Genomic DNA, 15,556 nt, shown 5'->3' with positions numbered 1-15,556 from the left:
GCAATTTTCCCACCACGGCCGCTCTGACCTTTGTCCTCCCCGCTGTTGCTTTAATGACATTTTAAAACCCTCAATCAAAGCTCATTCTACTGTTGCACTAATTGCTCGCTGCTCCGAACAGCTGAGTCAGTTAAACGCTGTGAATTTAAAAATCTGTCAGTGTGAACGCTTCGCCTGCTAACTATCTGCTCATCACTCTCCAGAGTGCCGTACTTGGCGGTGGCTCGCACCTTTGAGAAGATTGAAGACGACTCTGGCAGGTAAGCCCCTCCATATGGAGGAAAAGGTGTTTTTGTTTTTTTCCCCCTGTAAAGAGGTAAACACCATTTGGGAGAAAGTGATCGCTACTCTGTTCAAAGGATATAGTATATACCAAAGCATTTTTTGCAAAAATTACCACTCAGGCTTCCTGCTGGGACTTTCTGGAGTATAATTAGTGTGTTCCAGCTGGAGAAAGTGAGGAAATTGCATTAATTTGGGGAGGGCAGGGAACATGAAATGAAATTTTACAATTGGGTCACTTTCTTTCTAGGAATGCTCACAAATGTATTTCAACAAACTTTTTTCACACTTGATTATGGTTTACAGCTTTTATTCTCCGGAAACTTGGCTGCTGAAAATGACAAGAAACCAACAAGAAATACAGTTTTTGTTGAAGCAAATGCATGTGACTCTTAGCTTTAAGAATCCAGATCACACATTTCAAAGGATAATTCGTAACTGAAGCCTCTCGCCAACAAATTAAAAACACCTTTACAGACTTCCTTTTCTATCTTTTGAGGGATATTGAATGACCGGCGTTCCGGTGATGACTTGTATTTTTCCCCACCCACTCCAATTGATGTATAGCATTTCATAAATGAACTGTTCATCTGCCTTCCCAGCTTCCATTTCCGATTAAAACCTCCAGACAAATCTCATTTCCCGCCTCCCAGTATTTACAGGATGGCTTTAAAATTCGTTTAACTCGTCCTCCTTGTCTCAAAGCAATCCTGTTGTCATTTCCCAGGCTGAGAAACATCGAGACGCTGTCGAACCTGCTCCGCTCCGTGCTGCTGCTCTCTCCAGGTAAATGGTATTTTATCTCTCCCATAATGCATGCTGATGTAGCTACACAGGCAGCTGGCTGCCAGCCACTCTATCAAGGAGATGATGATGAAGCCAGGTTGCACATAAAAGTAGGAGGATGAGTCAGTTCATTGATGTGTGTGTGTGTGTGTGTAGGAGCATGTACCTGTGGGAATCTTTGTGTGTGTGTGCGTGTGCGTGTGCGTGTTTGTTGTCTGCAATTGTATGTGACCATGCTTTTGTCTGAGTGTGTGTGTGTGTGTGTGTGTGTGAGTCCTTGTGTTTGGTCGCATATGTCCTTGGATTTGTGTGTGTGTGTGTGTGATTCGTGCTGTCTCAGAGTTTGGTGTGTGTGTCGTCGGCGTATTTATTTGTGTGTCTGTGCTGCTCTTTGTAGGCTATGGCGTTTTAATTAGTCTCAAAAACCTGTGCACATAATAACCAGGTGTGTGCAAGTGATACGAGCGCACAGAACTGTATCCGCGAGTGGAGAAGCATCCTCGCGAGGGAGCATTTCTGCTACACGTGCACAAATACGGTCCCGCGAGCGCGGGGTCTGTGACTAGCGCTCGCGCTACCTTCCCTGTGCTCAACGCTCGCTCATCGAGTTGACGTTTGAAACTTTGGAGGCGGGGATGGAATAGACAGTGGCTGATGCCTCCTCTCCTTCGATTGGTCACTTTCAACACCCACTGTATCTGCATCAGTACTCGGAATGGGCAGTTTAAACCGGATGTAGGTGGGGTTTAACCAGGAAGTTGTTTTAAGACTGAAATTGATATTTGTTGATCAGAAGTTGCTGTATTTATTAGAAAACTATTTACAGAACAGCCTCAGACTAGAGCTTCAGATCTCTGTGTTGATCACACGAGTAAGAGAACTAACTGGTGTGGTGAGAGTCGTGAGCTGTTGATCCCTGTGGACAGAGTGGCTGCCTGTGACGGTGGATTCTGTCTGTGTGTGTGGTGTGACGCAGCAGAGCTGCAGTGTAGGGGAGGAGCTGTTTGTGTCTGGCTGGCATATCACGAAACGATGTGGACACAGCTAGTACCCAATGAGGATTTTTCTTCATCACAAGTACGGATAAGCCCCCAAGAACAGCGCCGGGCTTTGAAGCACATTGTGGCCAAACGGTGGAATTACAACTTCCCTGTCTGACACGTGATGCCAAAAAATACATTTTCTCCTAGACTTACATTGGGAAAGATCTGTCTGTAACTCAGAGGATAATTTATTTTGAGGTAAATCAACTTCCCAGTATGAACACTTGATTAGACCTTTTTAAAATCATTATGTCCTAAAAGTTGTAAAATACACCAATAGCCGAATCCAGAGTTATTTTCCTTCCTCCGTTCATGTGAATGAGCCTGACACCGAGGCTGGACCACGGGCTGGGAGGCGGGGTTAAACGAAACGCTACTGCGCCTGCTCCATGGGCACAATGGATGTGGTAATTTTATACTCTGATGACTCACTCATCTTACTCATCACTCGGATGTCAATCTTTTTTTTTTGCTTCATGCACCACTGAGCAACTCCCATAGATACGCGGTATCCAGTTCTTTACATCCATGGTAGGGCTGTTGACACATCCTCCTCGTATGATACATTAACTCGTAAAAAGTACATTATCTGTACCGGATACTCGTTTCATCTGAGGATTCAGCTCAACCATAATGCTCATGTGTTCTGCGTAGTGGTGTAACGGACCGTAGTTGATATGTGATCAGTAGGGATCTTCCATTCCCCCCCCCCCCACGGTTCGGCACGTATGTGAACCACGGATTAATTACACAGTTTAACCATCATAGTGCGAAATCAAGTTTTACTATCGGACGATATTCAGTAAAAAATATGCGACCGGGAGATCGGCCTTAATGCTTTCTCATCACCATCACCATCACCATGCTACATTGTGAAGAACAAATCCATGTTGAAATCAGCAGGAGGAGAGCTAGTTAACGTTGGCAGCACCGGAGCACCTATTATACAGAGGTTCCATTGAGTTACATTATGGTGCGTTCAGGTTTATTCAGTAAAAATGAATGGGCGAAGGTAAAATGTAATGTTATGTAATGTGATGGTATGTAGTGTTATGTTCAAATGTCATTTTGTAAAATGTGTTTTTTGGCAAGAAACTTGAATAAATCCAGTTTGAAGGAGATGTTTTCACAGCACTATAACATAGAAAATAGAGACGGAATTATGACCTGTTTAACTTCCTAACACTATCTCTAAATAGCTTTTAATACATCATTAGAACTAATAGCAAGATTATTTTTTTATCAATTAAAATTCAATCTTTTATTTCCTAATCATATTAACTGTGTGTATTTATTTTATGCAAATGACCACTATACATGACTATAACAAAGTAAAAGGATAACCTTTAAATTTAAAAACAAAAACAATCTATCGGTCGATTTGGCTCAACGACGATCGGCAATCTGCATCTGCAGCAAATAAAACGTGAACGGGGTATCTCTCTCTCTAAAAGTTATATTTACTCCCTTTTTTTTCTGCTGATCCCATCCGTGACTCAAAACCATGAGTTTGGAGATCCGTTGCACCCCTAGGTCTGTGTAGTAAAATGTGTGTGTGTTGTTTTTTCCAGACGACCTGTTGTGCTGTGTGTACCTGTGTTTGAACCAGCTGGGCCCTGCCTACCTGGGGATGGAGCTTGGTGTTGGAGAGACGGTGCTGATGAAAGCTGTTGCTCAAGCAACTGGTAATAGGCACAAACAAACACACAAACATAACCACTCATTTGTACCACTTGCTTGTGCATTCTCAGCCTAACTGCTAATGCCACCCGTCTCTGCTCATCAGCCGGCGAGGCGGCTGCTATTTACCGTCTTGCTCTCGTTTCCAGGGCGACAATTGGATAAAATCAAGGCAGAGGCGCAGGAGAAAGGCGATTTGGGCCTTGTGGCGGAGAGTTCCCGTAGCAACCAGCGCACGATGTTCCAGCCGGCCAGTCTGACAGCAGGGGGCGTGTTCAGGAAATTGAAGGAAATCGCCAGCATGAGTGGGAACTCGGTGAGCCAGGGAATAACATTTTCATTAGGGGAAAGCAGTCCTGGGCAAATATTGTTTCCACTCTATTTGGCTCTCAGCATTGGGGGTCAGGGAGGGGAAAAGAAAGGAAATGTTAATGTGATTGTGTATCGAACTAGGCATTATTTGTTTATTTGTCTACTTGCGAGGGAAGAGGGTAATCATTCAGCCTTTGAATAAGTCGTCACCTGGCTGGAATCTCTCAAGCAATTAGTTCCTTTTTCATCCCCCGTTGCTGCTGGCTCTTTTTTTTTCTCTTTTTACACTCTGGATTGAACATGGAGTTTGTACTCGCTAGTGACCTCAGTCTTTTTGCATTCTGTCTCTTCTCGCTCTTCCTCTGTGAATCTCAATTTCCTCCCGTCTGCCTCAGGCCATGAATAAGAAAATCGACATCATCAAAGGCCTCTTTGTGGCATGCCGCTTTTCCGAGGCCCGCTACATAGTCAGGTAAAATAACACTCTCTCTCACACACACACACACACACACACACACACACACACACACACACATGCTTGGCTGCGTGCGTGACCACAGGCATGCACACACACACACACACACACCTGCGTGCAAATAGACGTACAGATATTGCAGCCTTCTCAACTCCTCGTGTGTATGTTGAAGCATGTAGCGTTTGTCATGGTCAGCAGGTACAAAAGGGCATCAGCGCTGACAGCTGTTGGTCTTGTGGTTTTGATTGACAGGTCCCTGGCTGGGAAGCTCAGGATAGGCCTGGCTGAGCAGAGTGTCCTATCGGCACTAAGCCAGGCTGTGTGCCTGACCCCCCCTGGACAAGGTAATCTTACATTTTAAAGGATACGTCCACAATTTTTGAAGTCTGTTTCAAAACAATAGTCAGGTGCCCATGTTTACATTGAACCAGTTTTTGCCTCTGTTCATACTGGCCATTGAGAGATCCCTTCCTAAAGGCCCTGACACACCAAGCCGATGGTCGGCCATCGGACAGTTTGGGGCCATCCTTGAGCCTCTGTCCGCCCAGTTTATGGTGCGCCATTGGGGGCTTTTTTTTTTACCGATTCAGCATGTTGAATTGGCGGCGGCACCCGTTGGTGAGAGAAATCACTCTGATTGGCTCTTCAGCTTAAAGCGAATCGGCTGTAGTCTTTGCAGTGTGTTTAAATGCAACTTGTCGGCCAAGACAAAAGGTGATTTGAGGTGACAACTGTCGGCCTTCATCACCGCTAGTCCTTTGATGTCGACTTGATGTGTCTGGGCCTAAAAGCGACTCCCAAGTAAGTGATGGGGGATTTTTTTTGCGTGTGTGTTACGATCCCTCCACCACAAGATTCAAGATTCCTTTATTTGTCATTTTTATGCTCCACATAAAAACTAAATTGTGTTTCTTACATCCACCACTCAGAAATTCAGTGCAAAACAATAGGTGAGAACTATAAAGTAATTAACTAAGAATTAAGAGCACTAATAAATAAGCTAAAAAGTACGCTAAAAATAGAATAGAATAAATAGTTAATTTGAAAATTAAAAATATAACAACTCAGCCGGTACTTCTGTACTTGTGGTATGATGTAATTATCCCTCACAAAATTTAAATAAAAACTCAACTGGGAGATCACACCACAAGAGAGGAAGGAAGGTGAGGTGCTAGGGAAAGTAATTATAACTTTATTTTTAGAACTCTTGTTAACTCACTGTTAAAAACATTTCTATTAATCTATATTCATTTATTAGAGCAGTAATAGATGAAATCTGAAACAGTTAATGTGCCAACCAAACCAATATATGACCACATGTGTCCCTCCCAAAACATGTTGAATTAAGAAAAACAAAAAACAGCAATCTTGAGGTATGTAATTGGGAGGTATGAAATGAGCGCATCTTCTCACCAATATGCTGCATTCATCACCTCCTGGATGGTGTTTTGACTGCCTGTCTCACACCACCTGCTTTCAGCACTGATCCAACCTGCTCTCACCAACACCACCTACACCAAATTAAATTAATTCACTCCTGACTTATTAGTATTCGTGGCTTACTCACGACTGGAGGTATGCTTTAATAAGAGTCAATTAGACCAGAGGCTCGGTGGGGAAATTTGCATTGACCTGTGGTCTGGTCTGGAAATGTTTTTCTTAACATTTTTATTTATTTATTTAACCATTATTTAATCATGTGGGTCAACTAAGAGCAAATTATTTGTAGAGCTGAAGTAGATCTTTTACGATGAATAATAAATGTTGAGAAATTAGTATTCAGTCATATTTTTAATACATCATAATTATTAATGTTGAATTGGGGAAACAAAATGATTCATTTGGCCTTCGCTGCTCAGAATTATCTTCACCATTTAACCACAGAGGGACTGAAATTACATCTTTAGGTTGAGATATCACCCAGTAGTCTTGAACAGAAAACACTGGCTGTATACAAGTAATTGCGTTGCTGTAAGTCTTGTTTATTTCCTGGCCTTTGAGGTGCATCTGAACTTTCATCCAGCAAATGTTCGGTCAAACAAATGTTCAAACACTTACACAGATCTGTTTGAAATGCATTTTTTTCCCCCTCCTTCCTTACAGGTTTCCCCCCCGCTGTGCTTGACGCAGGAAAGGGGATGAGCGCCGAGAGCAGGCGGGCCTGGATCGAAGAGAAGAGTCTCATTCTCAAACAGACTTACTGGTAACCGAAACCTAAACAAACCCCCTCTTTTCACTGTCTCAACGCCACTACAATGCCTCATCCCCCTTAAGCCCCTTCCCTCATTCTCCCTCACTCATTCTGCTCATTTTTCACTTTGGATGATATTGATTTTTTTTTTTTTTTCTTGTTTATTTTTCTTCTCAAAACACCCTGCTTCATCTCCCACACCTTCCCCCCACGCTCTCCCGTCCAGCGAGATGCCCAATTACGACGTCCTTATCCCCGTTCTGCTAAAAGAAGGCATAGACGAGCTGCCCAATCACTGCAAGCTCACTCCAGGTAAGCAACCAATCAGGACGCAGAACGGCAATAAGATCCAAAACAGTGACCGGTGTGTGTTTTATTGATCAGGTCAGTGGAGGGCAGTCAGTTATTTTAGTTGAGTCATTTATCACAGAAAGATGCAAAAGATACCACTAAACTAAGGATTAGCTCCCAATTACACAGCTGTGAAGCCACTTGTGATAAGGAACTTTGGCACCAAGGTAGAAAATTAATACCAGCCTCCGTCTGACCGTTACTAAATTGGCCGTTGTCGGTCAGTTCGACAAACCTGGCAGCTTTTTCTGGCAGGTAAACAATCGTTATTCGTAGGGCTGTTCGGTTCTAAAATGCGAGATAGTTAAAGGAGCTGGTGAATTTTTATAGCTAGCACCAGCCAGATTAGACCAAAAAGTTGCTATCCTGTCATATCTGGCTCTGTGAGCTCCAATTAAGGGAATTTGTTTGGTGTATTTCATTATATCACTCCTCTGCTTGCTTTCGAAGCTTAACTTAGCAGCGCAGCCCAAGGGGAATGTGAGTCAGAGAACTTTCATATTAGGGCCAAATGAGAATGCAAACAAACTAATTTCAACTGTGGGTTTTGTCACAGAAACAGTTGTGGGTGTGATGCTGATGTGTCATGTGGGAATGAAGCACATTTCACAGCTTCTTTTTTTTGCAAAACGGATCCGAGATCTGCCTCGCTTTCATAACCTGGAGGCCTGCTAGCGAGAGCCCTGCTCCTCCACCTCCTCCTCCTCCTCCTCCTCTACACAAAGTGGCAAATGAAGAAAACTTTTCCAGCGCTAACTCACAATTAGTTTCTGAACTATTTAGAATTCATGAAAAATGCATGACTATATATATTTAAATATGTATTCTCACGACACCTTCCCTCCCAGGCGTTCCGCTGAGACCCATGTTGGCTCACCCCACCAAGGGTGTCGGCGAGGTGATGAAGAGGTTTGACGAGGCGGCGTTCACCTGCGAGTACAAATACGACGGAGAACGCGCACAGGTGTGTGTGTGTTTGTGTGCACGTAGCTGGTGAAGTGACAAAGTGCAACTGTTTGTTTTTCCTTGCGTTTGGCACCAAACATATGCCTGCTGAATTTTGTATGCATATACCTTTCGGCTGTGTTCTTTGAGTATGAGGTATTGCTGTTCTGTGACTCCCGCTGTGTGTTCAGTTGACTGTGTGCGCTCACATGCATGGTGTTTTGGTACTGTGTATGTGTGTGTGTGTGTGTGTATGTGTGTGTGCCTATTCTTTTAAGATAAACAGTAGTGCTGCTTTTGCCCTGGGCCTGTAGGCAGAGAAAGCTACTTCTGCCATTGTGGACCAATGAGAAGGAGACAGAGGGGAGGGTGGGAGATGGGGGAGAGAGGTGAGGAAACAGGCAAGAGACAGTGAAGGAGAGGGAACACAAAGAGACCGAACGGGAGACAGCAGCCAGGCTGAGGAAATTTCGAAAGAGCGACGTAAAGAGACACAGCGAGAGAGAGATTGTAATGTAAACCCCTCCAGCTGTATTGTTAATTTTGGACAGTCATGCCAATAAAGTGCCTTTGAACTGAACTGAATTGAGAAGAAGAGAGATGAGCAGAGAGAGAGAAACAGAAACAGAGAGAGAGGATGGAGACAGAGCGAGCGAACTCCATGACGTCCTCCTCTTCTTCACCCTTTCTCTCTCTCTCTCTCTCTCTGGTCTCACTGCAGTGGACGTTACCTTGAACAGCCAGCAGAGGGACTCTTGATACACCACTCAATCTAACACTCCCCCTGTGTGTGTGTGTGTATGAGTGTGTCTTTGTGTTCACATTTTGTGAAGAGCCAAAATGAAATGTGTATATCTGCGTGTGTGGCATTTGATGAATCAAAATAACTGCGTATGCATTCATGGAAGTGTGTGTGTCCCGTCTAATCAGTCAAGTAAGTGACTGTGTGTGTATTTCTTTCTGTGTTAATGATTTTATTTATCTGAGATGATGTTCATTGATCAATAGAAAAAAAAGGAAGTTATTTTTGTTCTTGGCCAAGTGATAAAAAACACACCCTAAGATGCAACATATCTTGTGAAGTTAATGTCAATAAAGTAGGAACATGATACAGTAAGACCGCTGTAAATCACATGGCAGTTGGTTGCAGTCCACATTAAGGAATGATTAAAGAGAGATAATAACATATAAGGAAAGGAACAGCAGAGGATAACGGGACAAGACAAAATGAAGACAATTAGCGTCATATCATTAGTGAGATTAATGCAGAATTTATACTTTTGTCACCTCATTGCGAGTCCCACTATTTTGACATTTCATTGATCAAACAATGAATCGATTAATCTGAATTATCATTAATCTTAATGATAATTAACGGATTAATTGTTAGTTGCAGCCCATTATGCTGATCGTCCACCAACTCATCCTCTTTTCAACTACTGGAAAGGAAAATTCATTCAGAAAACCGGATTTACGTCATTTACATGCTAGGGATGGGTCATGATTTCCAGTTGTTCCAGTTTAGAGATCAGCTGGCCGAGCAGCAGAGTATCGTACAATTACGTTTGGAAGGAAACGTACTTTCTCCTGGATTACGGTCGCAGTTTTTAACAGTTTTAACAGTGGTTAACATTGTAAATGGAAACAAAACAAAAAACGTAACAACACTACTTCATTAGGTTTAGGCAACAAAACTACAAAAAAACAAAAACAAAAAAACCCCATCATAGTTTGTCTTAAAATGATTGCAACATTAAAGGGACTGTATGTAACTTCTTACACGTATAAATCATTGCGGGTCGGTGTCCCATGCGCGCTCGCGTGTGGCTACGATGTTCAGACTCAGACTCCACTAGTGAAGCCCGTCTTGCAAAACAGTGTTGGCCGCGGTCGGAGGACGCGGGGCAGACTGTAGCTTTGGTCTCCAGGGCCGGAGTCTCTGCTGTACTCTGCTCCTCTGCCTGCTTGCCTGCCTTCACTCACACACCGCGCTCGTTCTCGCTCTTTCGCTCCACCTCTCACGTGCATGCGCGCACACTACACACTGCAGAAGAGTTAGTAGTTCTGAGAATATCTAGTGAATGTACAGTGGAAGTTTGTGCAGAAATAACTGCTGCAGCTCCTCCAGTCCAACAGAGGTTTTTCCGTGTCTTGTGAAGTGACGGGGCTCCGCAACAAGTAACGTTATCGTCTCCGACCAAAACTCCGGTGTCTCCCCTGTTCCCTCCGGCTGCGGTCGGGAGGCTGAGGCAGGAAGAGCCAACACTAGGATCAGCATTGATTCATGGAGAGACCTTCGTCTGGTCAGCTAACATTACTGCCAAGCAGCTGAAATATAGAGTGATATTGTGGTTTTAGCTGACGTGTGTCGCCTCACTGTTTTGAGCGATGCTCGTTCATGTCTATGTAGAGCGAGCGCAAGCGCGAGCAACAGGACGCTGACTTCCGTGACGGCCACAGGTGTTGCTGTTAACAAGCAATTTCTGATTATTACAAACAGTCCCTTTTAAAACAAAACAAAAACGTAACAAAACTGCTTTGTTAGGTTTAGTAAAAAAACGTTCCGAGTGATTATCGAATTGTACTTTTGCTTGAAATGCCCATCCCTATTACATCCAGAAACAATCTTTGTTGTTGCTGCCAGGTAGGGAAGTGAAGTGCTTACCGATTGCCTCGTGTAATGTGCCTCATGCAAGTTGTGAAAGAAGGCCAGCTTTGATTGGTCTGGGTCCAACTTGTAGTCTGCCATGTCTCTCAGCCAAGTCACATCAAGACTTTATGACCTTATGATCACCTAATCTGACTCAGTGACCATCTCAAAGGACAAATCTGTTGAGTAGTAGTCTGATCTTGGCAGTGAATTTCATTTCATGTGTCCCATGGTAGTTGGCAGTTCTTCTTCCTTCACTACATGCATTATTCTCACATCCATCTATCAGACTTTATCATCTAATCTAAGCTTTCACTTATAATATGAACGATGACCAGTTTAAAAACCTTTTTTTTTTTTTTAGATATTGTATCTATTATCTTATTGTATTTGTTTTTATTTCCCCCACACAGATTCACATTCTGGAGAGTGGCGAGGTTCGAGTATTCAGTCGCAACCAGGAAGACAACACCACCAAATACCCCGATATCATCTCTCGCATTCCCAAGGTAATGCACTTGAACACACACAGCGCTGCAGCTCAGCCCCCATAGGAGTGAGGAGAGTCGCTCTGAGCTTTGATTGTCAAATGAGGGCTTTTTTTTTTGCACGCGGTGCATATAACAACTGCACACATTTATCTCGCTCATGCTGTCTTTCATTTTCCCTAATATGTTTCTCAACCCATCTCTCATCTGTCTGGTTTCCATGTGCCCACTCCTCCTCTCTGTCTCGGTCTGTCTTAGTTTGAAACCAATCAAAGTTTATTTGTTCCTCTGCTTGTCCTTAGCCTTCCTCATCCTCTTGTCCTCCTTCAGTCAAGCGCTACCACTGGCCGTTAAATCCCCTTTTTTTGAATTTAGAGTGGTGTCCTCTGAGAATGCAAATTTGAAACCAGCTTGTGAAACTTCATCTCACTAATAGATACGAAAACACTGGTCGTTTAATTGCAGCTGTGGGTAGGCTCGCCAAATTAGCGAGCTTCTGCTGGCGTGGGGATAGAGGAAGAGATCACCAGCACCTGAAGCTTTGGCAGTTGGCCTGGGGTTATCTGAGCGCGCTCACTACCTTGGCGCCTGCTGAGTGTGTTTTTCTGCTTTAGTCAGGAACTGCAATAACTTACTAAAGCCTCTCTCTCCACTCTCTCCTCTCTCTTATCCCAATCACCGTTGTTGTTGTTTGTGTCAAAGTTGTAATGAGTTGTCACAGATGAGACTCTAAAATAGTTTGGGAATAGGCTGCAACTGCAGGTTGAAGCAACCGCAGGTGGAAGCAAAGTGACTAACGTGCAGCTGGTTGACATGGGGCCGTTTTCGTGGGTTGAGTAGAGCCTGCTTTCATTTCGCCTCTGTGGCCTCACAGCAGGGGATAACCGCATTGACCACAATGCTTGTTGTGGTCCTGCTTAGTAGCAGAGCTGCAGGGGGGGCCAACCTGTAATGATCTCCTCCCTCAAACTAAGCAGTGTAAAACCGATCAACATGTGTGGGTTAGGCCAGTGTGTGTCTGGCTGTGTTGGCGACTAGAGGAAGTTTCTAAAAGTCTGTCAGCTCTCAGTTCTTTTGCAGTTTCTAACTGAATCTGTGTTGTTTGGAGTTAAAATGTTATGTTCCTTTTCATAGATATCATCCTCATTTTTTTGTTTATTGATTGCTTGTACAGCACTATCAAAGCAAACTGAACACTTCTTACTTTACGTTAAAAGCTTTCCACTAGTGGGGCACTCTGGTTGCCGGGGGGGGTTTAAGACACTGACCATGAACAGCAACGTCCCCGGTTCGAGTCCGGCCGGGAACTTTTTTTGCTTGTCGTTCCCCATCTTTCTCTCTTTCTCTTCTAATTTCCTGTCATCTCTTCACTGTCATCCTTCTAAAAAAAGGCTTAAAAATGCCCCAAAAATACTGAAAAGGAACCATCGGAAAAGCAGCAGGAGGCTTTTATTATGTAGGAAATGCAATATATTTGTCATCAAGTTGGCTTAGGTAGCGACGCCACCAGATAGAGGCGTAAGAAAATATCGATATACCTGAGTATTGCGATATTATGTTGTGCAAATCTGTATTGATTCTCTAAAATGCTGTATTGATTTTTTTTTTATTAACCTCTTAAACATCTGCCGGTCCATCGTCGAGCCTGACCGCTATTTGATCTTTCAGAGGATGTAGAGGGCTCAAAGCTTGAGTGGAGTTACCGGCATCATATGAAACTATGTTGAGTAGGAGGAGGCTAAATAACACAAAATTATTCTAAATGTTGGCGAGGAAAAACTGGCATGGCGATTTTCATAGGGGTCCCCTTGACCTCTGACCTCAAGATGTGTGAATGAAAAAGGGTTCTCTGGGTACCCACAAGACATGCCCACTTTATGATAATCACATTTATACATGATTATACATTTATGATATACATTTGTTGTTTTTACCTATTCTAAATTGGTATATTTCTGGTGTGTTCTTTATACTATGACAGTTTTCCTAAAATTTAATTTAAAAATTGCAATAAATCACCTTGTGTGGCAATATATTGAATCGTTACCCCATTATCACGATACGCATCATAACGCCAGATTCTTGCTAACACACATCCCTATCACAAGACGAATATTGAGATTTTAGAGGTGCTCATACTGCAGTTTGTGTGAACCAGCACACCTCATCAAGGTAAAAAGCTTCCTGCTGTCCTGTGGAAAAACCAATAGCTCTGCGCCAGCATGACTGATTGAATGGCTGTGGTTGCTCATGGCTCAGCTCGGTTAGAAAAACCTCCACCCACCATCGAGAGGTCACACCAGCAAAAGAAAACTTTACTTTTCACCGCTAGCCGCCCCTCCTTTAATTTTCATCCGTCGTTCTTTCTCTCCATCACAGTCTGTGTCTCATCATCTCACATAACATCTGCCCTCTCCGGTTTCTCTCACACTGACTTTCATCTCTCTATTTCTTTCCTCCTTCTTTTCAGAACTTTAAAAGCTACATGGCTCTTTGTCTCTCACCTTATTGCTCTCTCCGTCCACCTGTCTCTTTCTCATGTCTCTCCGTCTAATCATCTCTCTCTCTCTCTCTCTCCTTTTTCTTTCTTCATTACTTCTTGATGATACCCACCACTCGCTGCTCTCTTTTCACCTCTCTTTCTCCTCCCTCCTCACTCTTGTCTTATTCATTCTTGTCTCCCTCTCTTCCCCCTCATCTTTTTTCAGCACTTTGATACAGGCTGTCTGCAATTTTAGCCTTTTGGTCCGTCTCTCTGACCCTTATATCCTTCCCCTCTCACTGCTCCTCTCTCTCTCGCTCTACACTCCTCACATATTTGCTCTCGTTCTTCTTCTTCTTCCTCCCGTCGACGCCCCTGACTGCTGTCTTCTCTCACCTTTTTTTTTTGTTTTTGCTTTCACTTCCTCTTTATCCCCGTCTCTTTCGCACTCTTTTTTTCCACACATTCCCCTCCCTTTTAAAACATTTTCTTTCACTTCTTTTCTCTCTCCATTCTCCTCACTCTCTCTATTCTCTTTAACCTGTATAATCCTTGTATTTGTTTTGCCTCCCTCCTTCCTTTGCTGTCTCTCAGCTGTCTTCCTCACCTTAACTTCTGCCTAAAGGGTGATGTTTTGGATGGAAAAATAACCCTGTTAAACAGACAGAAAAGTTTGGGTGTTAGTGTCTTCATTTGCATGTCACGAGAAAGACACAGCATTTTGTAAGTGATGGCATTTATTTTTATTTCATTTGAGCTTGAACCAATTTTTCTTGTGTTTATTTAATACATTATTTTTTTAATTTATGACATTTAATTTACAATGACTGCGCTATAAAAAATGGCTCATGTCAGTTGTGTTTTTAAATGAAACTTTCATCAAGGAAATTGATTGCTTATCATAAATATGGCAGACAATTATTTAAAGAAATTGCTTAAATAAAAATTTGCATCCTTAGCCCTGACATTACGTTGTCATGGCTGCGTCTCTGTGTGTGTGTGTGTGTGTGTGTGTGTGTGGACACATTCCCACAAACACAATGCATGAACAATGCCAGAGTGAAACGTCACACTAGCACACATTCCATGCATAGAGGAGATGGTCTGATTAGATTTTACAGCACCTTGCTGCATTATTTTGCATATTAATGAGAGAAAAACTCATTTTCCCAGAGCTATCATAGCGCCTTAACGCTTCTAATTATGAATTGAGATTAATACATTAACACATTAATATTAATACAAATACATTGATGCATTACTTAGCCTAATGACCTCATGAGTATAACTGGTTCTGTTTGATTTATTTGACTGTTTCCCAAACAACCTGTTACCGCTGATGTGTCTCTCGCTCTGATTGGCTTTCTCCGATCACCTTTCAGATCTCACTCGCCGATCGGCTCTCAATCTGGTTCCAAATTGTCACATTTAAAGCGTCCTGGTGGCCCCAAATCGCCCACGATGCGAAGAGATTAACATCCCTAAGCTTCGCACGCAGGATTTTGGTGGCTCAGATAATTAGCAGCCACTCTGTCTGATCTTGAAAAAATCAGCTGCGATGGTCAATATAATCTGCCCATAGCTTAAACCCCTATCAGTGTTTCTTCTGCACAGGGAAGATATTTATCAGCTTGCCAAAGCCTTTTAATTAATGCAGAAACAAACTGAGAAACAAACAGCAAAACATCCCCGTTGAAACATTTGGCTTTTGGCACAACGTGGGCATCCGACCAAAAAGAGGGGGCGTGTTTAACACTTTGCTAACTGGTTGAGTAGAAGAGACGGCAGCAGCAGACATAGCTACTCACGAGTAACGATAAATGTAGTGTGGAGGAAAAAATAAGTTAATGTGTTGACTTCCAAAGTATTTG

At 43.0% G+C, this 15,556-nt stretch overlaps 1 protein-coding gene across 2 annotated transcripts in view; it reads left to right on the top strand.

The window, feature by feature from the left end:
* Positions 1-15,556, top strand: part of lig1 (ligase I, DNA, ATP-dependent) — a 59,892-nt gene that overhangs the window by 17,787 nt on the left and 26,549 nt on the right. For both annotated transcript variants that reach the window (XM_074652149.1, XM_074652150.1), the window contains exons 9-18: positions 204-260; positions 1,010-1,068; positions 3,683-3,796; positions 3,941-4,107; positions 4,499-4,575; positions 4,831-4,922; positions 6,682-6,781; positions 6,996-7,081; positions 7,969-8,084; positions 11,129-11,224. In XM_074652149.1, the coding sequence (XP_074508250.1) occupies positions 204-260; positions 1,010-1,068; positions 3,683-3,796; positions 3,941-4,107; positions 4,499-4,575; positions 4,831-4,922; positions 6,682-6,781; positions 6,996-7,081; positions 7,969-8,084; positions 11,129-11,224 (964 nt within the window). The remainder of the gene's footprint in view (positions 1-203; positions 261-1,009; positions 1,069-3,682; positions 3,797-3,940; positions 4,108-4,498; positions 4,576-4,830; positions 4,923-6,681; positions 6,782-6,995; positions 7,082-7,968; positions 8,085-11,128; positions 11,225-15,556) is intronic.

Source organism: Sebastes fasciatus, chromosome 11 (assembly GCF_043250625.1).
Source record: "Sebastes fasciatus isolate fSebFas1 chromosome 11, fSebFas1.pri, whole genome shotgun sequence".
Taxonomy (NCBI): domain Eukaryota; kingdom Metazoa; phylum Chordata; class Actinopteri; order Perciformes; family Sebastidae; genus Sebastes; species Sebastes fasciatus.
This window is presented reverse-complemented; position numbering and strand designations above follow the sequence as displayed.